The sequence below is a fragment of the Delphinus delphis genome, chromosome 5, assembly GCF_949987515.2.
Source record: "Delphinus delphis chromosome 5, mDelDel1.2, whole genome shotgun sequence".
In the NCBI taxonomy this organism is placed as follows: Eukaryota; Metazoa; Chordata; class Mammalia; order Artiodactyla; family Delphinidae; genus Delphinus; species Delphinus delphis.
The window spans coordinates 86,710,470-86,734,447 of record NC_082687.1 but is presented as its reverse complement, the minus strand read 5'-3'; the positions used below and the strand labels follow the sequence as shown (position 1 = coordinate 86,734,447).

Here is a 23,978-nt window from a genome sequence, read left to right as displayed (position 1 = left end):
AGGAAAGAGCTCCTCCTCTTGCCTTTCAACAACAGACCAAGCAGGAACAATGGAGTGAAAAGCTACTCCCCTCCCCCCACCCCGCAGGTCGTTTTCTGCCAGCGGAACGCAGGGGCTGGAACCTTCAGGCGTGGGGGGGACCAGAGAGGAACGGACACACGGCCCGGCAGTTGCTTGGTAACGCCCGCTGGAGGAGTCCCTGCGTAATAAGGTCCCCGAGAAGTGTCACTGGCCCTGATTGGGACCCCGTACGTAGCCGGTTCTCTCCCCGGTAGCGGCCTGCCCCCGCTGCTTGGCGGGCTAGGACAGGGGAAATGTTGCAGGAGGAGTCGGATCTCGCCCTCATTATTGCCCAGATAGTCCAAAAGCTCAAGGGCTCCAATTTGTACGCTCAGTTGGAACGGCAGGCCTGGGTAAGTGAGGCTGAGTGGGAAGGGATGGAGACCAGCGGGGCCGTGGCGGTGCTTCGGCCTCCTTCTGCACCCCGCTGACCTAAGCCGAAGCCCGCCTCGGGTCTCTCCAGCTCCGCTCCTGGGCAGGGAAAAGCCTCCCTTCCAGGTGTAAGCTCCACTTGCTCAGTTTCGGGCGTGAGAGTAATAGATTTTTTTTTTTTTTAAAGAAAGGTGGGGCACGTCACGCCTTTCTTCAGGCCAGAGAACCGCCGAGGCTATTCATTCATATTGTAGTCCTTTACAGGGTCTAATTTTTTAAGCTGCTGGCGTCAGTGGAGGTAGGTTGGACAACTTTTCCCATCCTGTAGGTGGGTTTGAGCCCCCAGGTACATTTTGGTTTCCGCGTCTATATATCACCTTCTTGCACTCTACCCTCCCTGCAATGATTGCCCGTCTAACCGTCCACTGGGCGTTTATCGAGTATTTTCTAATATGCTAAGTTCTTTGGATGCAGAGATTGATCAGGAGATCTTTCCCTTTTTTTTTGTGAATGTGATAAATGGAATCATACAGTATGTAAAATTTTGTGCCTGGTTTCTGTCATTTTGCATAATGCTTTTGAAATTCATTCGTGTTGTTGGTATTTCAGTAGTTCTGTTCCTTTTTATTGTTGAGTAATATTTCATTGTTTGGATGTACTACGATTTGTTTATCCATTCATTGGTTGCTGGGCAGTTTTGGTTATAGAGCTATGGGTTGTTTCTGTTTATAGAGATTATGAGTAAAGCTAATACGTGTTTTCTGGTATAGGTTTTTTTTTTTTTTTTTGCGGTACGCGGGCCTCTCACAGCTGTGGCCTCTCCCGTTGCGGAGCACAGGCTCCGGACGCGCAGACTCAGCGGTCATGGCTCACGGGCCCAGCTGCTCCGCGGCATGTGGGATCTTCCCGGACCGGGGCACGAACCCGTGTTCCCTGCATCGGCAGGCGGAGTCTCAACCGCTGCGCCACCAGGGAAGCCCTTTGTTTTGGTTTTTAGTTTTCTTTTCTCTTGGATAAATACCTAGGAGTGGAATTGCTGAGTTGTATGGTAAGTGTATGTCTATAAGAATCTGCCAAACTTTTCCTAAGTGGCTGTATTATTTTGCATTTCCACCAGCAGTTATGAGGATTGTTCTGCATCCTTGCTAGTGCTTGATGTCAGTTTTTAATTAATTAATTTTTATTTATAATTACACTCCTCTAGTAGGAGCATAATGATATCCCATTGTGGCTTTAACTGCATTTGCCAAATGACTAAAGATATTGAGCATCTTATCAAATGTTTATATCTCCTTTGGTGAAGTAGTCTGTTCAAATCTTTTGCCTATTAAAAAAAATTGTGTTTGTTCTCATATTGTTGAATTGTAAGGATTCTTTATATATGGCATAAGTCCCTTATCAGATATGCAGCTTGCAAATACTTTCTCCCAGTCTGTGGTTTATCTTTTCATTTTCTTAACTGGGTCTTTCAAAGAGCAGAAATTTAGAATTTTGAAGACATACATTTTTATTAATTTCTTTCATGATTTGTGCTTTTTGTGCCCTGCCTAAGAATCTTTGCCTCCCCCAAGGTCTCAAAAAGTTTCTCCACAGTATGGAGTTTCCTTAAAAAACTAAAAATAGAACTACCATACAACCCAGCAATCCCACTACTGGGCATATACCCTGAGAAAACCATAATTCCAAAAGAGTCATATACCAAAATGTTCATTGCAGCTCTATTTACAATAGCCAGGACATGGAAGCAACCTAAGTGCCCATCAACAGATGAATGGATAAAGAAGATGTGGCACATATATACAATGGAATATTACTCAGCCATAAAAAGAAATGAAATAAAGTCCACAGTTCCTCTTCCTAAAAAGAAACGAAATCCATCTAGGTGGATGGACCTAGAGTCTGTCATACAGAGCAAAGTAAGTCAGAAAGAGAAAAACAAATACTGTATGCTAACACATATATATGGAATCTAAGAAAAAAAAAAAAAAGGTCATGAAGAACCTAGGGGTAAAACGGGAATAAAGACACAGACCTACTAGAGAATGGACTTGAAGATATGGGGAAGGGGAAGGGTAAGCTGTGACAAAGTGAGAGAGTGGCATGGACATACGTACGCTACCAAACGTAAAGTAGATAGCTAGTGGGAAGCAGCCGCATAGCACAGGGAGATCAGCTCAGTGTTTTGTGACCACCTAGAGGGGTGGGATAGGGAGGGTGGGAGGGAGGGAGACGCAAGATGGAAGAGATATGGGAACATATGTATATGTATAACTGATTCACTTTGTTATAAAGCAGAAACTAACACACCATTGTAAAGCAATTATACTCCAATAAAGATGTTAAAAAAAATAAAAAAAAAATAAATGGTATCATGTCAGGAGGGAAAACCAGAAAACGATAAATTTCATATGTTTAAAAAAAAGAAAAGAAAAAAAAGCTTCTCCTATGTTTTGTTCTAGAAGTTTTATTAGTTTTAGCTTGCACATTTAGATCTAGAATCCATTTTAAGTCAATTTTTATATATGATGTAATGTAAAGCTTTTTGTTGTTGTTGTTTTTTGCATGGGTATGTCCAATACCATACCTATTTCTAGTACTTATTTGTTGACAAATCTATCCTTTCTCCACTAATTTTCTTGGCACCTTTGCTGAAAATTGATTTAGTATACACACACACACGCGCGCGCGCGCGCGCACGTGTGCATGCACGAATATTTCTGACTCTATTCTGTTCCATCGATCTATTTGTCTATTATTATGCTAATACCACACTATTTTGATTTTTATAACTTTATAGTAAGTCTTGAAATCAGGTAATTAGTCGTCCAACTTTGTTTCTCTTTTTCAATATTGTTTTGACTACTCTAGGTACTTTGCTTTGCCATATGAATTTTAGAATCATCTTGTAAATTACTACAAAAAACTTACTGGGATTTGTATTGGGGTTATGTTGAATGTAGAGATCAATTTGGGGAGACTTGACATCTTAACAGTATTGAATTTTCTGGCCAATGAACATGCTTTGTGTCTCCATTTATTCTTATCTGCATCTTCTCTCATCACTGTTTTATAGTTAAGTGCACAAATATTGCACATATTTTATTAAGATTTTCCCCAAGTATTTCATGTTTTTTTGATACTATTAACATGCTGACTTTTTTTCTCATTTCAGTTTCCAATTACTTGTTGTTAGTATACAGAAATAAAATTGATATTTGTATATTTACCATGTATCCTGGGGAGTTACTAAACTTATTTGTTAGTTATAGTACCGTTTTTGTAGATTGCTTAGTATTTTCCAAGTATATGTGTCATTTGCGAATAAAGATGTTTTACTTCTTCCTTTCCAATCAGTGTGCCTTTTAGTTCTTTTTCTTGCCTGTTACACTGGCTAGTGACACCAGTGCAATGTTGTATGGATGCTTTTTGTTAGGTTGAAGAAGCTCTCTTCTATTCCTGGTTTTCTGAGTGTTTTATTACTAATTGATGTTGAATTTTGTTAAATACTTTTCTTGTATCTGGAGAGATGCTCATGTGATTTTTTAATATATGTTGATATGGTGAATAATACTATTTGGTTTTGATTGTTGAACCAATTTTGCATTCCTAAGATAAATTCTACTTGGCTATAATGCATTGTCCTTATATATTTCTTGATTCAATTTGCTAATACTTTGTTGAAGATTTTGTGAGTATTCTTATAAAGGATATTGGTTTATAGTTTTACTTTAACATCTTTGTCTAGATTTGATATCAGGTGATGCTGATCTCTTAAATTGAGTTGAGAAGTGTTCCCTTCTCTCCTGTTTTCTGGAAGAATTTGTATAGAATTGATATTATTTCCTCCTTAAATGTTTGGTAGAATTCCCAATAACATTATTGGGGGCTGGAGTTTTCTTTGCGGGAACATTTTTTTTTTTGCGGTACGCGGGCCTCTCACTGCTGTGGCCTCTCCCGTTGCGGAGCACAGGCTCCGGACGCGCAGGCTCAGGGGCCACGGCTCACGGGCCCAGCCGCTCCATGGCATGTGGGATCTTCCCAGACCGGGGCACGAACCCGTGTCCCCTGCATCGGCAGGCAGACTCTCAACCACTGCGCCACCAGGGAAGCCCACGGGAACATTTTTTAATAAAGAATTTAATTTTTAAAACATGTGTGAGGCCATTCAGATTATCTTGTTGAGTGTTCCACATGCCCTTGGAAAGCATGAGCATTCTGCTGTTACTGTACTCTACATGTCAATTAGGTCAAATATATTGACAATTTTGTTCAAGTGTTCTATATCTTTACTGAGTATGGAGGCTTCAGTCAGTACAGTCAGGAGCCAAGCTAGGCTTGAGTTTTGTTATTACTGTCATTAGCTTCAGTGTACCACAAGCTTCAAATTCAGTGGGCTGCTGTAACTTTGTGCTTAGAAATAGTGCTGGGGTACTGGAGGGTTTTTCTCAGTGTCTGTATCCTCAGTTTTCATTTGTCTCGTTTGCCTGTGCCACAGAGGGAGGTCTCTCTCCATGCTCTGATCCCATCCTCAGCAGTAGCCTGCTGTTTGTTACTCAGTCCTAAGCTCATGGTAGATACAGGCGTTTTCTCTCCTCCTGGTCCTGTCTCAGTCCAGGTGCCTTGGGAGTGGGTCTTTGACAATGTTCCTTTCTCTTCTGCTTTTGGCAGCCAAACTTTGCCTTGTGGCAAATAATGGGTGAAAGAGAGATTCCTGCCTCTTCCTAGTTGTGGCTTACCTCTGCTATGTACTGGTACAGGATTTGGGGCCCGTGAGAGTTTTCTTACGTTTCCATGAGGAAGACAGTTTTTGTATCTATCTCACCCCCAGAAGCAACAAATTATTGCCTCCCTCAGAGGTTTAAGGCCTCTTCCTCAAATGAGAGGAGAGTTTGGGCAAGGTGGCATGGTTGCATGCTTGTTTTGTAGTGGTAGCCTATCCTTTCTTGTACACCTGTGCCACAGAAGGGGGCTCTCTGCAGTTCCTGCTCTCCGTCCTGATGGAGACCTATGGAAGAGGGCATGCAAGTGAGTGTGAATTCCCCTTGGGTTTTGAGCTCCCAGTGTTTCTCAACTGACATGCTAGCCCATATCTCATCAATAACAGTTAACAATTTTAGCTGAATTCTTCGGTAGCCTCCTTTTCCTCCTGTGCTTTGCCAAATATGAAACAGTTTGGAGTCCCATCTGTCTTTAGAGGGGCTTGTTACTCTTTGGAATTTAGTTCACTTGATTGTCTTAAAACTTCAGTTTTATGGTGAGTTGAAAAGTTATGATTTTGTAGATTATACCACTTTTTCTCATTGTTAGGGTGGGAGTGATGTTCCTTATTCTGGCTGTCCACATCCTATGCATTAGCAGAAGTCCAATAGTAAGTGCTGAAGGATTGAATCTATGTCAGTGAGAAAGATTGGTCTGTAATTTTCCTTTCTTGTAATGTCTTTGACAAGTTTTATATCAAGGTTATACTGGCCTGATAAAATGGTAGGGAAGTGTTCCCCCCTTTTTTCTTTTCTATTTGATACAAAAATGTTTAACTGTGTTATTTCTTTCTTAAATGTTTGGAAGAATTCTCCATTGAAGCCTGTGTCTCAGATTTTCTTTTGAGAAGGTTTTTTATTTTGTTGTGTTTTGTTTTTAATTAGTAGACTTTATTTTTTATAATGGTTTTAGGCTTACAGAAAAATTAAGTAAAAGGTACAGAGTTCCCATACATCCCCTTTCCTTATATACTGTTTCCCTTATTATTGGCATCTTGCATTAGTGTGGTACATTTGTTACTATTGGTGGACCAATCGATATTGATACATTATTATTAAATTCCACAGTTTTCATCAGGGTTCACTGTTTGTGTTGTACAGGTCTATGGATTTTTGACAAATGTATAATACTGTGTATCTACTATTCCAGTATCTTACAGAATAGTTTTACAGTCCTAAAAAAAATCCCCTGTGCTCCACCTACGCATCCCTCCCTCCTTCCAAGCCCCTGGCAACCACTTGGTTTTTACTGTCTCTATAGTTTTGCCTTTGAGAATGTCCTATAGTTGTAATCATAACAGTATATAGCTTCTTCAAATTGACTTCTTTCACTTGGCAATGTCCGTTATGTTACTGTATGTCTTTTTGTTTCTTGATAGCTTTTTTTTTCTGAATAATATTATATTGTGGGGATGTATCAATTTGTTTATACATTCACTATCTGTTGAAGGACATCTTGGTTGCTTCCAAGATTGGCAGTTATGAATAAAACTGGTATAAACATTCCTGGGTAGATTTTTGTGTTGACATAAGTTTTCAGCTAATTTTGGTAAATACCAAGAAGCATGATTTCTGGCTTGTATGGTAAAAATTTGGTAGAAACTGACAACTTGTCTTCCATTGTGGCTATACCATTTTTGCATTCTCACCAGCACTGATTGAGAGTTCCTGTTGCTGTACATTCTCACCAGCATTTGGTGTTATCAGTGTTTTAGATTTTGGCCATTCTGATAGGTGTGTTGTGATATCTCACTGTTGTTTTAATTTGCAATTCCGTAGTGACATGTGATATTGAATATCTTTTCATATGTTTATTTGCCATCTGTATGTCTTCTTTGGTGAGGTGTCCCTTCAGGTCTTTTGCCCATTTTTAATTGGGTGTTCTTATTGTTGAGTTTTAGGAGTCTGTTTTATGTTTTGGGTACAAGTCCTTTATCAGATATGTGCTTTGCAAATATCTTCTCCCAATTTGTGGCCAGTCTTTTCATTCTCTTAGCAGTATCTTTCTCAGAGAAGTTTTTAATTTTAATGAAGTCCAACTTATCAATTTTTTTCTTTTATGGATCATGCTTTTGGTGTTATGTCTAAGAATTAATCACCAAACTTAGATTTTATCCTATGTTATCTTTTAGAAGTCTTATGGATCTGGGTTTTACATTTATGATCCTTTTTTTTTTTTTTTGCATGTGGATGACCAGTTGTTCCAGTACAATTTGTTGAAAAGACTGTCTTTGCTCCATTGAATTGCCTTTGCTCTTTTTTCAAAGATCAATTGACTATATTTGTGTTGGTATTTCTGAGTCTCTATTCTATTCCATTGATCTACTTGTCTATTTTTTAACATTACCACATTGTCTTGATTTTGGTAGCTTTATAATAAGTTGAAGTTGTCAGTCCTCCAGTTTTGTTCTGCTTCAGCATTGTGTTGGAAAGATTCAATTTTTAATAGATATAGGAGTATTCAGATTTTCTATTCCTTCTATTGTCAGCTTTGATAAATTGTGTTTTTCAAAGAATTTGTTCATTTAAATGATATAAATAATTGACTTAAAGTTGTCTATAATAAGCTATTATTTCTTTATAAGGTCTGAAAAGTCTGTCACAGTTTCTGATTATGAAAATTTGTTTGCATGTGTGTCTTTGAACAGTTTTGCTAGGTGTTTATCTATTTAATTGATCTCATCAAAGAACCAGTTTTAGCTTTGCAGTTTTCTCTTAATTTTGGATCACATCTTTATTATTAATTTTCTCCTATTTTCTTTGGGATTGATTTGCTGTTCTTTTTTTAGTTTCTTGCGATGGAAACTTAGATCATGGATTTCAAGACTTTTTTTCTGTTCTAAAATATGCATTTAAGGCTATGATTTTTCCCCTAAGCACTACTTTAATTGCATTCCACAGTTTTAATGAGTTATATTTTTACTATCCTTTTGTATAAAACATTTCCTAATTTTTTTTGTCATTTAAAAAATTTGACCCAAGGGCTATCCTGAAGTATATTGCTTAATTTCCAAGCCATTAATATTTTCTTTTTGTACTTTTTTCGAAGTACAGTTGCTGTACAATATTATATGTTATAGGTGTAAAATATAGTGATTCACAATTTTTAAAAGTTGTACTCCACTTATAGTTGTTATAAAATATTGGCTATATTCACCATGTGGTACAGTATATCCTTGTAGTTATTTTATACCTAATAGTTTATACCTCTTAATCCCCTACTCCTATATTGCTCCTCCCTTCCCTCTCCCCACTGGTAATGACTAGTTTGTTTTCTGTATCTGTGAGTATGCTTCTTTTTTGTTTATTCACTAGTTTAAAAATTTTTTAGATTTCACATATAAGTGATATCATATAGCATTTGTCTTTCTGCATGACCTATTTCACTTAGCATAATGACTTCCAAGTCCATAGATGTTGCTGCAAATGGCAAAATTTTGTTCTTTTTTATGGCTGAGTAGTATTCCATTGCATGCATATATATGTGTGTGTGTGTGTGTGTGTGTGTGTGTGTATGTGTATATATATACGTGTGTGTATATATTTTATATATATATATATATATATATATATATATATATATATAATCTCCCATCTTCTTTATCCATTCATCTAATGATGAACACTTAGGTGGCTTCCATATCTTGGCAATTGCAAATAATGCTGCTATGAACATTGAGGTGCATGTATCTTTTTGAATTAGTGTTTTTGGTTTTTTTGGATATGCACCCAGGAGTGGAATTGCTGGATCATATGGTAGTTCTATTTTTAGTTTTTTGAGAAACTGCCATACTGTTTTCCATAGTGGCTCTACCAATTTACATTCCCACTAACAGTGTAGGAAGGTTCCCTTTTCTCCACATCCTCGCCAACATTTGTAACTTGTGTTCTTCATGATAACTATTCTGACAGGTATGAGCTTTCGATGTGCATTTCCCTGATGATTAACAATGTTGAGCATCTTTTCATGTGCCTTTTGGCCATCTGCATTTCTTCTTTCAAAAAATGTCTATTCAGTTCTTCTGCCCATTTTTTAATCAGGTAGTGTTTTTTTATATTGAGTTGTATGAGCTGTTTATATGTGTTGCATATTAATCCCTTATCAGACATATCATTTGCAAATATTTTCTCCCATTCAGTAGGTTGTCTTTTTGCTTTGTCAGTGGTTTTCTTTGATGTGCCAAAGCTTTTAAATTTAATTAGACTGCATTTGTTTATTTGTTTTTATTTCCTATGATTTAGGAGATGGATCCAAAAAATTATTGCTGTGATTTATGTCAAAGAGTGTTCTGCTTATATTTTTCTCTAGGAGTTTTATAGTATCTGGTCTTACATTTAGGTCTTTAATTCATTTTGAGTTTATTTTTGTATATGGTGTTACAGAATATTCAAATTTGTTTTTTTTCCATGTAGCTGTCCAGGTTTCCCAGTACCACTTATTGAAGAGACTGTTTTTTCTCTGTTGTATATTCTTGCCTCCTTTGTTGCAGATTAATTGACCTTAAGTGTGTGGGTTTATTTCTGGGCTGTCTATCATGTTGCATTGATATATGTGTCTGGGTTTTTTTTTTTTTTTTTTTTTTTTTGCGGTATGCGGACCTCTCACTGTTGTGGCCTCTCCCATTGCGGAGCACGGGCTCCGGACGCGCAGGCTCAGCGGCCATGGCTCACAGGCCCAGCCGCTCCGCGGCATGTGGGATCTTCCCGGACCGGGGCACAAACCCGTGTCACCTGCATTGGCAGGTGGACTGTCAACCACTGCACCACCAGGGAAGCCCTATCTGTCTGTTTTTGTGCCAATATTATACTGTTTTGATTACTATAGCTTTGTAGTATGAAGTCAAGGAGCATGATTCCTCAGCTCTGTTCTTTTTCTCAAGATTTTCTTGGCTGTTTGGGGTCTTTTGTATTTCGATACAAATTTTAAAATTATTTGTTCTAGTTCTGTGAAAAATGCCATTGGTATTTTGATAGGGATTGCACTGAACCTGTAGATTGCCTTGGGTATTATGGTTATTTTGACAATATCGATTCTTCCAATTCAAGAACACGGTGTATCTTTCCATCTGTTTGTGTTGTCTTCAGTTTCTTTCATCAATGTCTAGCAGTTTTCTGAGTATAGGTCTTTTACTTCCTTAGGTAGGTTTATTCCGAGGTATTTTATTGGTTTTGATGTGATGGTAAATGGGATTGTTTCCTTAATTTCTCTTTCTGATTGTTGTTAGTGTATAGAAATGAAATAGATTTCTGTATATTAATTTTGTATCCTTCAACTTTATTCTATGCATTGATGAGCTCTTGTTTTCTGGTGGCATCTTTAAGATTTTCTATGTATAGTATCATGTCAATGTTATTGATTTCCAGCTTAATGTCAGTGTTGTCAGAGAACATTTTCTGACTGATTAAATATTTTAAAATTTGTTGAGGCTTGCTTTACAATCTAGTATGTAGTCAATTTTGCTGCGTGTTCCACATGCACTTGTAAATAATGTGTATCTGTCACTGTTGGGTCAGGCTGGCTATATATGTCACTGAAATCCAGGTGTCAGTTATGCTGTTCAGCTTTTCTATAATCTTATTGAATTTTTTTCTGTTTGTTACCAGCTATTCAAAGATATATGTTTAAATCTCCCATCATGCTTGTATATTTGTCTATTTCTTTTAATTCTCTAAATTTTTAAATTTATTTTAATTTTAAGGCTATTTCATTGGTTGTATATAGCTTTATATTGTGATAGCTTCCTGGTAGATTAACCCCTTAATCTTTATGAAATGTCCTTCTTTATCTCTAATAAGGTTCTCACCTTAAAGTTTGTTTTGTCCAATGTTAGTATAGCCACAACAGCTCTTTTTGATTAGTGGTTGCATGGTATGACTTTTTCCATACTTTTATTTTCACCCTTTCTGCATCAGCGTCCTTGTATAGTTGTTTTTTAAATCCAGGCTGACAAATCTTTTTATTTTATTATTTAGTATATTTACATTTAATGAATTTACTGATATATTTGGTTTTATATTTCTGGTCTTAATATTTGGTTTTTTAATTTGATACATTTGCTTCACATTCTGCTTTCTCTCTTTTCTTGTATTCTTCTGGATTATTCAGATTTTATTCAGATATTTTTGTTGTTCTATTTTCATCTCCATTAATGTGATAGTTACACATTATTTTACTGTTATTTATGTAGCTACCCTAGAGGTTACAGCATTTATTCTTGATTAATTGTAGTCTTGAATAAACTAATTTTTTTTTTTTTACTATTTCCCTGTAATGTAATGCTAGAACTTAGAACACTTTACTTATTTACACCTCTTTCCTTTGTGTTATTTTTGTTATGCATTTTATTTTAAATTCCACAGGACATTGCTATTATTCTTTTGTAGCATAAGTATTTAGACAATATTTGCTGGGGTTTATTTTTGTTTTTTTTTTTTGTTTTTGCATTTTAGTATTTTTAATGGTATTGCCAACATCAATGCATTCACTATGTGATTTTTCAGAAAGGAGTTGAAATCCTCTGACCTCGATTCTGATTGTTTCTGATTTGTAGCTGAACTGCCTGAATGGGAAAGTTAAGACTATATTAAGAAAGAAAAAAAGTAATATATACTCATTTTTAACCAATTTTTATCCTTTTTGTTTCTCATTATTCCCTCCTACTTTTCTGTATTTACCCTGGGATTATTTTTCTTCTGCTATAACAACTGTTTTTAGTATTTGTTTCAGTGCAAGTTTCTGGGTGACAAGCTGCTCAGTTTTACTTGTCTGATGATGTCTTTATTTTTGAAGGATTTTTTTTTTTCTGTGCATAAATTTCAAAGTTGTCAGTAATTTTTTTGTCAGCCTGTTGAGACATTTCATTGCTTTCTGGCCTCTTTGTTTTCTGTTGTAAAGTCAGTCATCAGGCTTTTTGTTATCCACTGAATGTATGTCGCTCACCTTCACTCTGGCTGTTTTAACATTTTCCATCTTTGATTTTCAGCAGTCTTGTTAAGATGTGCCTTGGTGTGTTATTATTGTTGTTTGCATTATTATTATTATTATCATTTAATTTATTCTGGTTTGAGTTTGTGGGGCTTCTTAAATCAATTCACCAATCCTGTTTTATGCTATTTTATATCTCTTGGTAAATCCATCTAATGAATTCTTATTTACATTTAGTGTGTTTTTCAATTCTAAAATTTCCAAATGGTTCTCTTTTATTGATTCCAGTTCTCAGGTAAAATTACCTGCTTTTCATCTACTTTGTCCAGTTTTTCTCTTTTAAAAAAATATAACTCAATTGTTTTAAAGTCTTTGTCAGTTAACACCAAAATCTGGATCATATGTGGATCTCTGTCTATGGTGTTATTTTCTCTTATCTTTTATTCATCTGATTTGGTCTGCTGGCATGCCTAGTAACTTTTATTTGTTGCCAGACATTGTGTCCAAAAAACTGTAATGCCTCCTTTCTTGAGGGTTCACTCTCCCCTCCACTGGGCAGATAGTCCTGTGACTGATTCCCTTAATCCAGTTAGGGAGTGTGCTGGTTTGAGGCTGAGTTTTACTTTCAGGCTCAATTTTCCTCTGGTTCTTTCCTGGCTCTCACAAGTTTTCAGCTAAGAATTTGATATACTCTAAGGGTCTTTGCCCTTTGGGTCCCAGACTCTAACCTTTTTCTTGTCAGACTGCTAAAAAACTTTTTCACAGGTTTCATGCTTAGGTTTGTAACCTTCTACCCCACAGAGTTCTAGTATTCAAAATGTTTCTTGAGAAAACTGGCAATGTGCTTAAGATCTCCAAGTCTCTGCAACACCTCTGCTTATTTCTCTGTCCAACCTTGGTAGCCCTCCACCAGGCTTTGTACTGGGTTTGTCCTGATTCTCAGCCTTCTGTTCATGCTCAGAATAATGATCCCAGGGAAAATGTTGCTACAGAAGCCAGTTCGTCTCTCAAGATTTTTTCTCTTTCTGTTTCTCTAGTTCTTGTTCTGTCAACAACTCTTTTCTGTCTTCAGATATTTGGATGTTTGTTTGTTTGTTTGGTTCTACTAGTTGTTCTACATAGGGATGCTGATCGACCACCAGCTCCTACATACAACTTGGAAACATAAAGCCTATTTTGTGAGGACTGAACAAGATAATATGCCAGGCACATAGTAAGTACTCAGTAAATAGAAGTCTGAGTTAAAAGTCCAAATGGAATATCACTCCTTTTTCTAAAACCCCTCAATGCTTTTCATTGCCCTTGGAAAAATGTACAGAGTCCTTGATTAGGCCTGCAAAGCTTGGTGGCACTGTTCTTCACACTCTACTCTTCAGCCATAGCTGTCTAAGATTTATAGATCTTCCATAACCTTACAGTTTAGTTTAGGTACTTCTTTTTTTGTGATCCGTAGTACCTGGAACTTTATTTTTTGTAGTATTTAAACGTCTGCCTTCCCCGCTAAAGTCTGTTTCATGAAGGCAAGAAAAGACTGTGTCTCTTGTCCTGCTCTTTTTTACACCTAGCATAATGACTGGCCTGAGAAGGGTGCTCAACATGTCTATTAAATGGAAAAAATCCCAATTCTTCTTTTTTAATGTTCGTTCTAACAGTATATATTGAGTACCTACTATGTGCCAGTTACTTTACTAAATGATAAAAGAATACAAAAAGCATCTTTACCTTAAGGAATTCAAAGTCTGCTGTGGCACTCTGCTTTTCTTTAAAAATGTTTTTCCTTTAAATATTTCTTTTTATTCTAATTTGGGATCTAATAAGTCAATAGCTGTTTCTCAATTTTGTAAGAAAGCCTGAAGTTTCAGAAAATAAGCAGTAATGACAAAACTTTTTTTGAAGATTTTTGTATTTCACAATTGCAAATAAGAGATTCATGACCTATATAAATTATAACTTCATTTGGAGATTACTGCCCTGAAGACATATTCTTGTTCCTTTCTGTTTTGAACTCCACTTCTATTAATTCAGTGTGATTCTTTATTTTGATTATTCAACAAATATTTATTGAGTGCTTACTATGTGTCAGGCACAATTCCAGGCCCAGGGGATAAAACAATGAATAAGATAAAGTTCTGCCCGAATGGCAAGATGATAGTATTACAAATAAATACAGGTCCATAATCCCTTATCCAAAACCTGGGGGAAGATATGTTTTGGAATTCACATTTTTCAAATTTTAGAAAGGTAATTCATGCATATTTGTATGTTATTTAATATCCTTACCATTGTCTTACAGCACCTTGTAATTATACACATTAATATTAATGTAGCAAAATGTATGAATTTTTACACTAAGTGTGATAAATAAGGACTATAAATAGTCTCATGTCTATTCAGGTCAGATCAGATTTTGCTACCAAATGAGTTCAAGTCAGGACAGATTTTTGCCACTAATTCAGTTATGAAAAAACTTTGGTTTTCAAAGCTTTCCAGGTTTTGGAATTTCCTGTAAAGGATTATGTATCTATGTAACATCAGGCAGTTAATTGCCTTGAGGTAATAAAAAGTAGAGCAAGGAGGAAAGATAAAGAAGGGTAAGGAGATGGTTACATGGGAAACTCAAAAACATGTATTTGGCTGATTCTTAAGATAAAATAAGAGATCTATAACATTATAGATTCATACTTTAAAAGAATATAATTATAAATCCTTTAAAAGTAATGTAGTCTTGGGCTTGAAAAAATAAGTGATAACGATTTTGCCTTAGTTTATATCCAATAGCTCAGACATTTAATAGAAATCAGTTAACTCTTAAAAGGCAACTTTACAGTCAGCCTTGATAATATACATTTAAACAACTGGCTGTTCATTTGTTACACACCTTTAAAAATGTAATCAGGAGCCACGAGCATTTTCTGTACTGCCTTCATTTTATCTGAGTATATTCAGAAAGTGCTACAGCAGTGTTGGCCCAACTTAATTAGAAAAATAAAAATCACACCGAATACTTCAAAGACAAATATAAATGATTTTCAGATTTTTCCCTTGCCACTAGTGCTTCTCTTTTAGTATTAAACATTGACTTTATTTTAATGTATCCTTTTATATATTGAAGTTTAATTATTTAAGATCTTGGTATAATAACATGGAATTTTGTGTTTCTAGAAAAAGCTTATGGTTTTTGATTTCTGAGTTTTCCTAAATTATGAAGTCAACCTACATCTTGAAATTGAATTTGTTCACTCATCCTCTAGACATTAGAGTGATAGCCTAATTCCAAATTTGATCTCTAGCACCAGATCAACATTGTTATTTTGTATCATGCATTATTTGTGTTTAAAATGGATGTTGTGTAAAACCTCAAATGTTATTTCCATTCCATTAAGTGCTTAATAAGTCTTGTTGCTCAGATTGTTATTATAAATAATAGAATTGTGAAAGGAAGGAGTCTGAAAGAAGATAAGCTTTGGAGAGAGAAGGAATAATATAACTGATAGGATGTTGTCATGAGTCTAGAACCCCATAGCATCTTAATGCTGGTGTCCCTTACTAAAAACTTATGAAATTGTATCTCAAATATCATTTGTTGTACATCATTATTAGAAATATGTACCATATATAGAGAGTTTAGAGATCGTACAAATGAGAGAAGAAACTGACATTTATTTATTATTTATTTTAGGGAAAGGAAAATTAAATAGATTTAATTAAATAGATTTTAATTAGATACATTTTCTGTAAGGCATGGATGGATAGAACATATATAAAGTCCTGTACCATGATTAGAGCTTATTATCTTCTGTCTTTTTTTTCTCTCTAGGGTGGGATTGGTATATACTAGGGGAAGTTCCATATTGAACTACTGCATTTATTATATAAATTAACAATTCAGTGACTCTGATTGTGTTTGATGTGAGCCAGGGAGTGGTATCATCCTTACCAATATCTACCTTGGCTACTGTCATGTCCTTTCATCTTGGAAAGTAAGACAGTGAAGAAATGAATCATGGTATACAGGATTTCAAAATAAGGAACCTCTTGTCTCCATAGAATTTAGGTACTTGAGGGATTAGATAACTATTAAAATGTGAATCTGTTTCGTGTAAGTTAGTACATCTCTTCATGTTTTATTTCAGTACTGAGTTGCTTAGAGGTCATGTAGGGTTCTTGAATTAGGTAAGGCCAAGTTGAAATGAGAAGGAAAAGTACAATATATTATGAAAGGAGGCTAAGAAGTAAAGATGTAGAGTAAGGGGCATAAGACAGTCAGTGCTGGCAAAGAAGGGGGTCAGCTTGGGGACATCAGCAAAAGAAAGCCAGTGAAGGATCCATCCTCAGGTGAGAGAAACCAGAGCAGAGTTTGAATTATACAATACAGATTCAGTATTAAGGCATGGTCAGCTTGCACAGAGCCAAAATTTCCAATTTGAAACTAAAACTCATTCTTGGCTACAATGCACGTCCACTGGAACTACAGGCCTTACAGAAACAAATCTGGTTTACAGTTTTAGAAAGAACCAAAAGTATTAGGAAGAAAAGGGGGTACCCAATTCAACATGTTTTAATTGAGCCTCTTTTCTGTGGTGGTGATGGGCTCTTGAGAAAAATTCGACGAAGTACAAAACAGTTACGTTAATGACAAGAATGTTTGCGTTTGATGTGGGAAAGGACACTATTTCCTTTTTTTTTTTTCCTTCTCCCTTAGCTCTTTGTTTACCTCACTAAATACGTTTTGAGTTCCACAAGAGTGAGGAAGGACTATGTGTTGGTTTTCTTTTTATACTGAGGAACTGGCGTGTAGGACGTGTTCAGTTAATTATTGAAATAAGAATGCAAATGAAGAGGCATATACTAGGGTATAACTATACTAAAAGGAGACCCCTGGGATTGGAGAAGGCTTGGATGGCACTCAAGGTGGGAAGATGGGAGTGAATTCCCAATGTTGGAACAGTGAGAAGGCTAAGCAGAAGGTTTCTGTTGTAGGGTACTTCTAGAGAGATGAGATTATATAAACTGGGTGGGACAAGATTTTTAGAGTCTTGTAAAGCCAGAATGGGTTTGTCTTTATTTTATAGGCAGTGAAGTGGTCATTGAGGTATTTTGAGGAGGGTGAAGACATAAAGGTGGCTTTTTGGGACACTAGTCAGGCACCGGTGAGCAGGATAGATAGGAATCCAGAGAGTGTTCCCCCTTCATCCTCCACTTTATTTCTTCCTACGTTCTATTGGAACTTTGACTATTCTACAAACTGTTGGTGCACAAGAACATTCCCATGCCTCTGCTCAGTCTGTCCTCTCAACCTCTATGCCTTTGCTCCCCTTTTCCAGTTTCTTCAATTAGAGTTAATTGTTCCTTTCTCTGTGGATGATACCTCTGTTGTAACATATTTTCTTATAGCTATCTTCCTTTCTGGACTAAAAATTCCAAATACAATGTCTTATTCATCGTGTTCCCCATGGTTTTGTTTTATGCACTTTTATTTGTAACCTTTTTTTCCTCCTGTTTGGTTTTGTTGTTGTTGTTTTTTGCTGTGCCACGCAGCTTGCGGGATCTTAGTTCCCTAACAAGGAGTTGAACCTGGGCCACAGCAGTGAAAGCGCCAAGTCCTAACCCCTGGACCACCAGGGAATTCCCGTTCCATGGGGTTTTGCAGGTGTAGGCCTAAGGAATCTTTAGTGTAATGCATTCATTGAAAACATGTTTATGAAGTACTTACTATGTGATAAGTATTGTTTTGGTATAGAGATGAAAGACAAGTCCTCTAGAAACCTATAGTCCAGTGCAGTGGTTCTCAAAGTATGGTCTGTGGACCTGTGGTGGTCCCTAAGACCCTTTCAGGTCAAAACTATATTGTAAAATACAAAGGCCTTTTTTAAAAAAATTCACTGTGCTGACATTTGCACTGATGGTACAAAAGCAATGGTGATGGGTTTAAATCGGGGAACTAGTACCAAACTGTACTAGTAGTCATTGTATTCTTCACTGATATACATTCACAGTTAAAAAAAAAAAGTTTAATTTCAGTGTACTTGATCAAACAGTAAACAATTATTTTATTAAATCTTATTTCTTGAATATACACTTTTTAAATATCCTGTTTGAGGAAATGGAAATTATGCATAAGGTACTACTGCTGTATATTGAAATAAGATGATTATCTAGAGGAAAACCACTCTAGTGATTAACTAATTAACTGAGGTACAAGCTGAACTGCTTTTTTTTTTTTTTTTTTTTTTAATGAAACATCTTTACTTGTAAGAGTAAACTATTGACAAACTGTTATTCAGACTTGGATATTTGGAAGATATTTTCTTTAAAAATGAGCAAAGTGAGCCTGTCACTTCAAGGAAAACTGTTATGTGTTGCCAGTGATAAAATCCAAGCTTTAAATAAAAATCAGATTCTGGAAAACTTGTATTATCACTGTGACTTTGATGGCTACTTAATACTTAAAGACTTTTCTGATGATATTGATGGTGATATTAACAAATGTTACTTTTTGATATTGTTTAATGAAATGTGTCCACTGCATCACTTAGTTAATATACTTGAAATGATCAGTACATAATGTTACAAAATCATGTGTAGGTAGAAGATTGATTCAAAGTGCAAGGCAGATTGCCACATGTTTTTCTAATAAAGTCTGAAAAGTTTATTGATGTTCAGATTCCACATTGCAACTAATCTTTAGGAAACTACTACTTGTCAAATTTAGTGTACTATCAAAGGAGAATATCCACAGTATCTGAAAAGGATATTAAAATATCCTTCCCTTTTCCAGTTGCATATCTGTGTGACACTGACTTTCATATACATCAGTCAAGACAACATAGTGCCATAGATGAAGTATCACAGCAGATTGAAAACTCCAGTTGTCTTTTACTATCCAAACATCAAAGACATTTGCAAAAATGTAAAACAGTGCCTCTTTCTCACTAATTTTTGTTTCTGAAAATACAGTTCTTTTAAATAAAAATATTTAGGTTAATATACAATGGATTTACATTGTTATTTTAAGATGAATTGACAATTTTTTTTTTTTTTTTTTGGCTGTGCGGGCCCTTTGTTGCAGTGCGCAGGCTTCTCTAGTTGCAGTGCATGGGCTTCTCTAGTTGCAGTGCATGGGCTTAGTTGGGGTATGTGGGATCTTAGTTCCCTGACCAGGGATTGAACCCAGACGCCCTACATTGGTAGTGCAGTCTACTGGACTACCAGGGAAGTCCCAACAAATATTTTTATTGTGGTAAAACATAAAATTTAGATTTTAACCATTTTTAACTGTACAGTTTAGTGGCATTAAGTACATTCACATTACTGTGCAACCATTATCACCATCCATCTCCAGAACTTTTTCATCATCCCAAGCTGAAACTCTGTACCCGTTAAACACTAACTTCCCATTCCTTCCTCCTCACAGTGCCTGGCTATTACCATTTTACTTTCTGTCTCTATGAATTTGACTATTCTAGATAGCTCATATAAGTGGAATCATACAGTATTTGTCTTTTTCTGACTGGCTTATTTTGCTTAGCATAATATCCTCAAGGTTTATCCATGTTGTAGATGTGTCAGAATGATCTTCCTTTTTTAAGGCTGAAGAGTATTCCATTATATGTACTACATTTTCTTTATCTATTCATTTATCTGTGGACACTTGGGTTGTTTAACTATTATGAATAATGCTGCTTTGAGCATGAGTGTACAAATATCTGTTCAAGTCCCTGCTTTCAGTTCTTTTGAGTATATATGTAGATTTGGAATTGTTGGACCATATGGAAATTCAATTTTTAATGTTTTGAGGAACTTCCATACTAATAAACAAATAGGTTTCATTTCTCTGTATTAGTTTCTTATACTGTAAATATCAGTAGATCTAATCTACATAAACAAAAGTAATCTTGGATCCTCAGTTATTTTTAGCAACTTTATTGGAGTATAATTGCTTTACATTGTTGTGTTAGTTGCTGCTGTATAACAAAGTGAATCAGCTATACGTATATATGTATCCCCGTATCACCTCCCTCTGGCACCTCCCTCTCACCCTCCCTATCCCAGCCCCTCTAGGTGGTCACAAAGCACCGAGCTGATCTCCCGGTGCTATGCGCTGCTTCCCACTAGCTATCTGTTTTACATTTGTCAGTGTATATATGTCAGTGCCACTCTTTCACTTCGTCTCAGCTTACCCTTCCCCCTCCCTGTCTCCTCAAGTCCATTCTCTACATCTGCAACTTTATTCCTGTCCTGCCCCTAGGTTCTTCAGAACCACTTTTTTTTTTAAGTTCATATATGTGTGTGTTAGCATACGGTATTTGTTTTTCTCTTTCTGACTTACTTCACTCTGTATGACAGACTCTAGGTCCATCCACCTCAATACAAATAACTCAATTTCGTTTCTTTTTATGGCTGAGTAATATTCCATTGTATATATGTGCCACATCTTCTTTATCCATTCATCTGTCAACAGACACTTAGGTTGCTTCCACGTCCTGGCTATTGTAAATAGTGCTGCAATGAACATTGTGGTACATGACTCTTTTTGAATTATGGTTTTCTTAGGGTATATGCCCAGTAGTGGGATTGCTGGGTCATATGGTAGTTCTAGTTTTAGATTTTTAAGGAACCTCCATACTGTTCACTTTACATTCCCACCAAGAGTGCAAGAGGGTTCCCTTTTCTCCACACCCGCTCCGGCATGTATTGTTTGTAGATTTTTTGATGATGGCCATTCTGACCTGTGTGAGGTGATACCTCATTGTAGTTTTGATTTGCATTTCTCTAATGATTAGTGATGTTGAGCATCCTTTCATGTGTTTGTTGCAAATCTGTATATCTTCTTTGGAGAAATGTCTGTTTAGGTCTTCTGCCCATGTTTGGATTGGATTGTTTGTTTTTTTGATATTGAGCTGCATGAGTTGCTTGTATATTTTGGAGATTAATCCTTTGTCATTTGCTTCATTTACAAATATTTTCTCCCATTCTGAGGGTTATCTTTTCATCTTGTTTATGGTTTCTTTTGCTGTGCCAAAGCTTTTAAGTTTCATTAGGTCCCATTTGTTTGTTTTTATTTCCGTTTCTCTAGGAGGTGGGTCAAAAAGGATCTTGCTGTGATTTTTGTCATACAGTGTTCTGACTATGTTTTCCTCTAAGAGTTTTATAGTGTCTGGCCTTACATTTAGGTCTTTAATCCATTTTGAGTTTATTTTTGTATATGGTGTTAGGGAGTGTTCTAATTTCATTCTTTTATAAGTAGCTGTCCAGTTTTCCCAGCACCAGTTATTGAAGAGGCTGTCTTTTCTCCATTGTATGTTCTTGCCTCCTGTATCAAAGATAAGGTGACCATATGTGCATGGGTTTATCTCTGGGCTTTCTGTCTTGTTCCATTGATCTTTATTTCCATTTTTGTGCAAGTACCATGCTGCCTTGATTACTATAGCTTTGTAGTATAGTCCAATGTCAGGGAGCCTGATTCCTCCAGCTCTGTTTTTCTTTCTCAAGATTCCTTTGGCTATTAGGGGTCTTTGTGTTTCCATACAAATTGTGAAATTTTTTGCTCTAGTTCTGTGAAAAATGCCACTGGTAGTTTGATGGGGATTGCATTGAATCTGTGGATTGCTTTAGGTAGTATAGTCATTTTCACAGTGTTAATTCTTCCAATCCAAGAACATGGTATATCTCTCCATCTGTTTGTATAATCTTTAATTTCTTTCATCAGTGTGTTATAGTTTTCTTCATCCAGGTCTTTGCCTCTTTAGATAGGTTTATTCCTAGGTATTTTATTCTTTTTGTTGCAGTGGTAACTGGGAGTGTTTCCTTAATTTCTCTTTCGGATTTTTCATCATTAGTGTATAGGAATGCAAGAGATTTCTATGCGTTAATTTTGTATCCTACTGCTTTACCAAATTCATTGATTAGCTCTGCTAGTTTTCTGGTAGCATCTTTAGGATTCTCTATGTATAGTATCATGTCATCTGCAAACAGTGACAGTGTTACTTCTTCTCTTCTGATTTGGATTCCTTTTATTTCTTTTTCTTCTCTGATTGCTGTGGCTAAAACTTCCAAAACTATGTTGAATAAATGCAGTGAGAGTGGGCAACCTTGTCTTGTTCCTGATCTTAGTGGAAATGGTTTCAGTTTTTCACCATTGAGAATGATGTTGGCTGTGGGATTGTCATATATGGCCTTTATCATGTTGAGGTAAGTTCCTTCTATGCCTACTTTCTGGAGAGTTTTTATCATAAATGGGTGCTGAATTTTTTCGAAAGCTTTTTCTGCATCTATTGAGATGATCATATGGGTTTTATCCTTCAGTTTGTTAACATGGTGTATCACATTGACTGATTTGAGTAAATTGAAGAATCCTTGCATTCGTGGGAAAAACCGCACTTCATCATGGTGTGTGATCCTTTTAATGTGCTGCTGGATTCTTTTACTAGTATTTTGTTGAGGATTTTTACATCTATGTCCATTAGTGATATTGGCCTGTAGTTTTCTTTTTTTTGTAACATCTTTGTCTGATTTTGGTATCAGAGTGATGGTGGTCTCATAGAATAAGTTTGGGAATGTTCCTCCCTCTGCTATATTCTGGAAGAGTGTGAGAGGGATAGGCGTTAGCTCTTCTCTAAATGTTTGATAGAATTCACCAGTGAATCCATCTGATCCTGGGCTTTTGTTTGTTGGAAGATTTTAAATCACAGTTTCACTTCCAGTGCTTGTGATTGGTCTGTTTATATTTTCTATTTCTTGCTGGTTCAGTCTCAGATGGTTGTGCTTTTCTAAGAATTTGTCCATTTCTTCCAGGTTGTCCATTTTATTGACATATATTTGCTTGTAGTAATCTCTCATGATCCTTTTTATTTCTGCAGTGTCAGTTGTTACTTCTCATTTATCATTTCTAATTTTGTTGATTTGAGTCTTCTCCCATTTTTTCTTAATGAGTCTGGCTAATGGTTTATCAATTTTGTTTATCTTCTCAAAGAACCAGCTTTTAGTTTTTTGATCTTTGCTCTTGTTTTCTTCATTTCGTTTTCATTGATTACTGATCAATCTTTATGATTTCTTTCCTTCTGCTAACTTTGGGGGTTTTTTGTTCTTCTTTCTCTGATTGCTTTAGGTGTAAGATTAGGTTGTTTATTTGAGATGTTTCTTGTTTCTTGAGATAGGATTGTATTGCTATAAACTTCCCTCTTAGAACAGTTTTTGCTGCATCCCATGGGTTTTGGGTCGTCGTGTTTTCATTGTCATTTGTTTCTAGGTATGTTTTGATTTCCTCTTTGATTTCTTCAGTGATCTCTTGATTATTTAGTAGCTTATTGTTCAGCCTCCATGTGTTTGTATTTTTTACAGTGTTTTCCCTGTAATTGATATCTAGTCTCGTAGTGTTGTGGTTGGAAAAGATACTTGATATGATTTCAGTTTTCTTAAATTTACCAAGTCTTGATTTGTGACTGAAGATATGATCTATCCTGGGGAATCTTCCATGAGCACTTGAGAAGAATGTGTATTCTGTTGTTTTTGGATGGAATGTCCTATAAATATCAATTAACTGCATCCTGTTTAATGTGTCATGTAAAACTTGTGTTTCCTTATTTATTTTCATTTTGGATGATCTGGTCATCAGAGAAGGTGAGGTGTTAAACTCCCCTACTATTATTGTGTTACTGTCAATTCCCCCTTTTATGGCTGTTTGCTTTTGCCTTATGTACTGAAGTGCTCCTGTGTTGGGTGCATAAATATTTACAATTGTTATGTCTTCTTCTTGGATTGATCCCTTGATAGTTATGTAGTGTCCTTCTTGATCTCTTGTCATAGTCTTTATTTTAAAGTCTATTTTGTCTGATATGAGAATTGCTACTCCAGCTTTCTTTTGA

General features: G+C 36.0%; 1 protein-coding gene across 4 annotated transcripts in view; it reads left to right on the top strand.

Moving 5' to 3' along the window:
- Positions 1-234: 234 nt before the first annotated feature.
- TBC1D19 (TBC1 domain family member 19) overlaps positions 235-23,978 on the top strand; it is a 156,701-nt gene continuing 132,957 nt past the window's right edge. For 3 of the 4 annotated variants that reach the window (XM_060011772.1, XM_060011771.1, XM_060011770.1), the window contains exon 1: positions 235-413. In XM_060011772.1, coding sequence (XP_059867755.1) covers positions 315-413 — 99 coding nt within the window. In that variant the 5' untranslated portion in view covers positions 235-314. Of the gene's footprint in view, positions 414-585; positions 731-23,978 lie in introns of those variants that run through there. The other variant, XM_060011773.2, reaches the window with a different exon arrangement.